The 1,023-nt window shown below is 70.7% G+C and overlaps 1 protein-coding gene across 1 annotated transcript in view; it reads right to left on the bottom strand.

The window, feature by feature from the left end:
* Positions 1-7: 7 nt before the first annotated feature.
* Positions 8-1,023, bottom strand: part of UBE3C (ubiquitin protein ligase E3C) — a 17,970-nt gene continuing 16,954 nt past the window's right edge. The window contains exons 7-9 of the mRNA XM_012733877.1: positions 798-1,010; positions 523-711; positions 8-448 (exon numbers count right to left, since the gene is read on the bottom strand). Of these exons, the coding sequence (XP_012589331.1) occupies positions 296-448; positions 523-711; positions 798-1,010 (555 nt within the window). The 3' untranslated portion in view covers positions 8-295. The remainder of the gene's footprint in view (positions 449-522; positions 712-797; positions 1,011-1,023) is intronic.

The following is a 1,023-nucleotide window of genomic DNA, read 5'->3' as shown; positions in this document are numbered from 1 at the left end:
GGGGGGGTGTTGAGCTGCTGCTCGACTCCGCCCCCAGCCCGGGAGTGACACCCCCACCCCCGTCTCGCCGCTGCCCCTCAGCAGTGGCTTTCAGTGGACCCTGCCTGTTCTGCTCCCCACTCTGTCGACTATGGGGGTTCTCACACCTGTCGCAAGCCTGACCCGCACCCCAGCTCTGTACGCATGAACAAATCATGTTTTACGGAAGGGCGCAGCTTCCCTCCCCGGAGTCCGGGGTCCCGGAGGCGGCGGGGCGCCCCCGTCTCCCCTTCCGCAAGGCCAGGCTCTCCTGGGGTCAACGGCTCAGGAGCAGAGGGCCCCGGCGTCCTCCCCTCGGGCGAGGGGCTGGCCAGTGCCGCCGGGCGGGGGCGGGGCACGTACCAGAGTAGCTGGTGAAGGACTTCAGGTCCTCCAGGCTGATGGGCACTTGCGCACCGGAGATCAACACCTGCAAGGGAAGGCGACATGGGCGCGGGCGGGGCCGGGGGCGGCCCCGGGGGGTGGGGGACCCCGGCGGCCCACCTGCATCTCCTGCTGGTCGAACATGCGCAGCCACTCCAGGCTGACCACGTTGGCCAGGCCCTGGCGGAAGGCCAGGCAGTGCGCGCGGATCTGCCGGTTGAGCCGGTAGTCGGCCACCAGGTGGATGTAGGCGATGCGGTTGGCGCTGGTCACCGGGATGTCCTTCCCGCCCGCCTTCAGCTCCACCACCTGCGCAGGCAGCGCGGGGCTCAGCGCCCGGCCCGGAGACCCCGCGCGGGGGCCGCGGGCCGCACCCCGGCCCGGCCCCGCCTCACCTGCGCCTCGCCCAGGTCGTTGTTCACCACGGTGAAGTTGAGCCCCAGCTCCTCCACGTCGCCCTCGTAGCTCTTGAGGAAGAGCAGGTTCCTGTAGACCTCGGGGTCCAGCGAGGCCAGGTGGTGGATGTCCACGTCGGCGCTGGTGCCCAGCAGCTTGGACAGGAAGAAGCCGGCGAAGGGCAGCTCCACCAGCATGTTCTCGTACAGGGCCTGCGGGCGGCAC

The sequence above is a fragment of the Condylura cristata genome, unplaced genomic scaffold (assembly GCF_000260355.1).
Source record: "Condylura cristata isolate star-nosed mole 26May11 unplaced genomic scaffold, ConCri1.0 scaffold00042, whole genome shotgun sequence".
Taxonomy (NCBI): domain Eukaryota; kingdom Metazoa; phylum Chordata; class Mammalia; order Eulipotyphla; family Talpidae; genus Condylura; species Condylura cristata.
The sequence above is the reverse complement of the archived record's forward strand: the minus strand, read 5'-3'. Positions and strand labels throughout refer to the sequence as shown.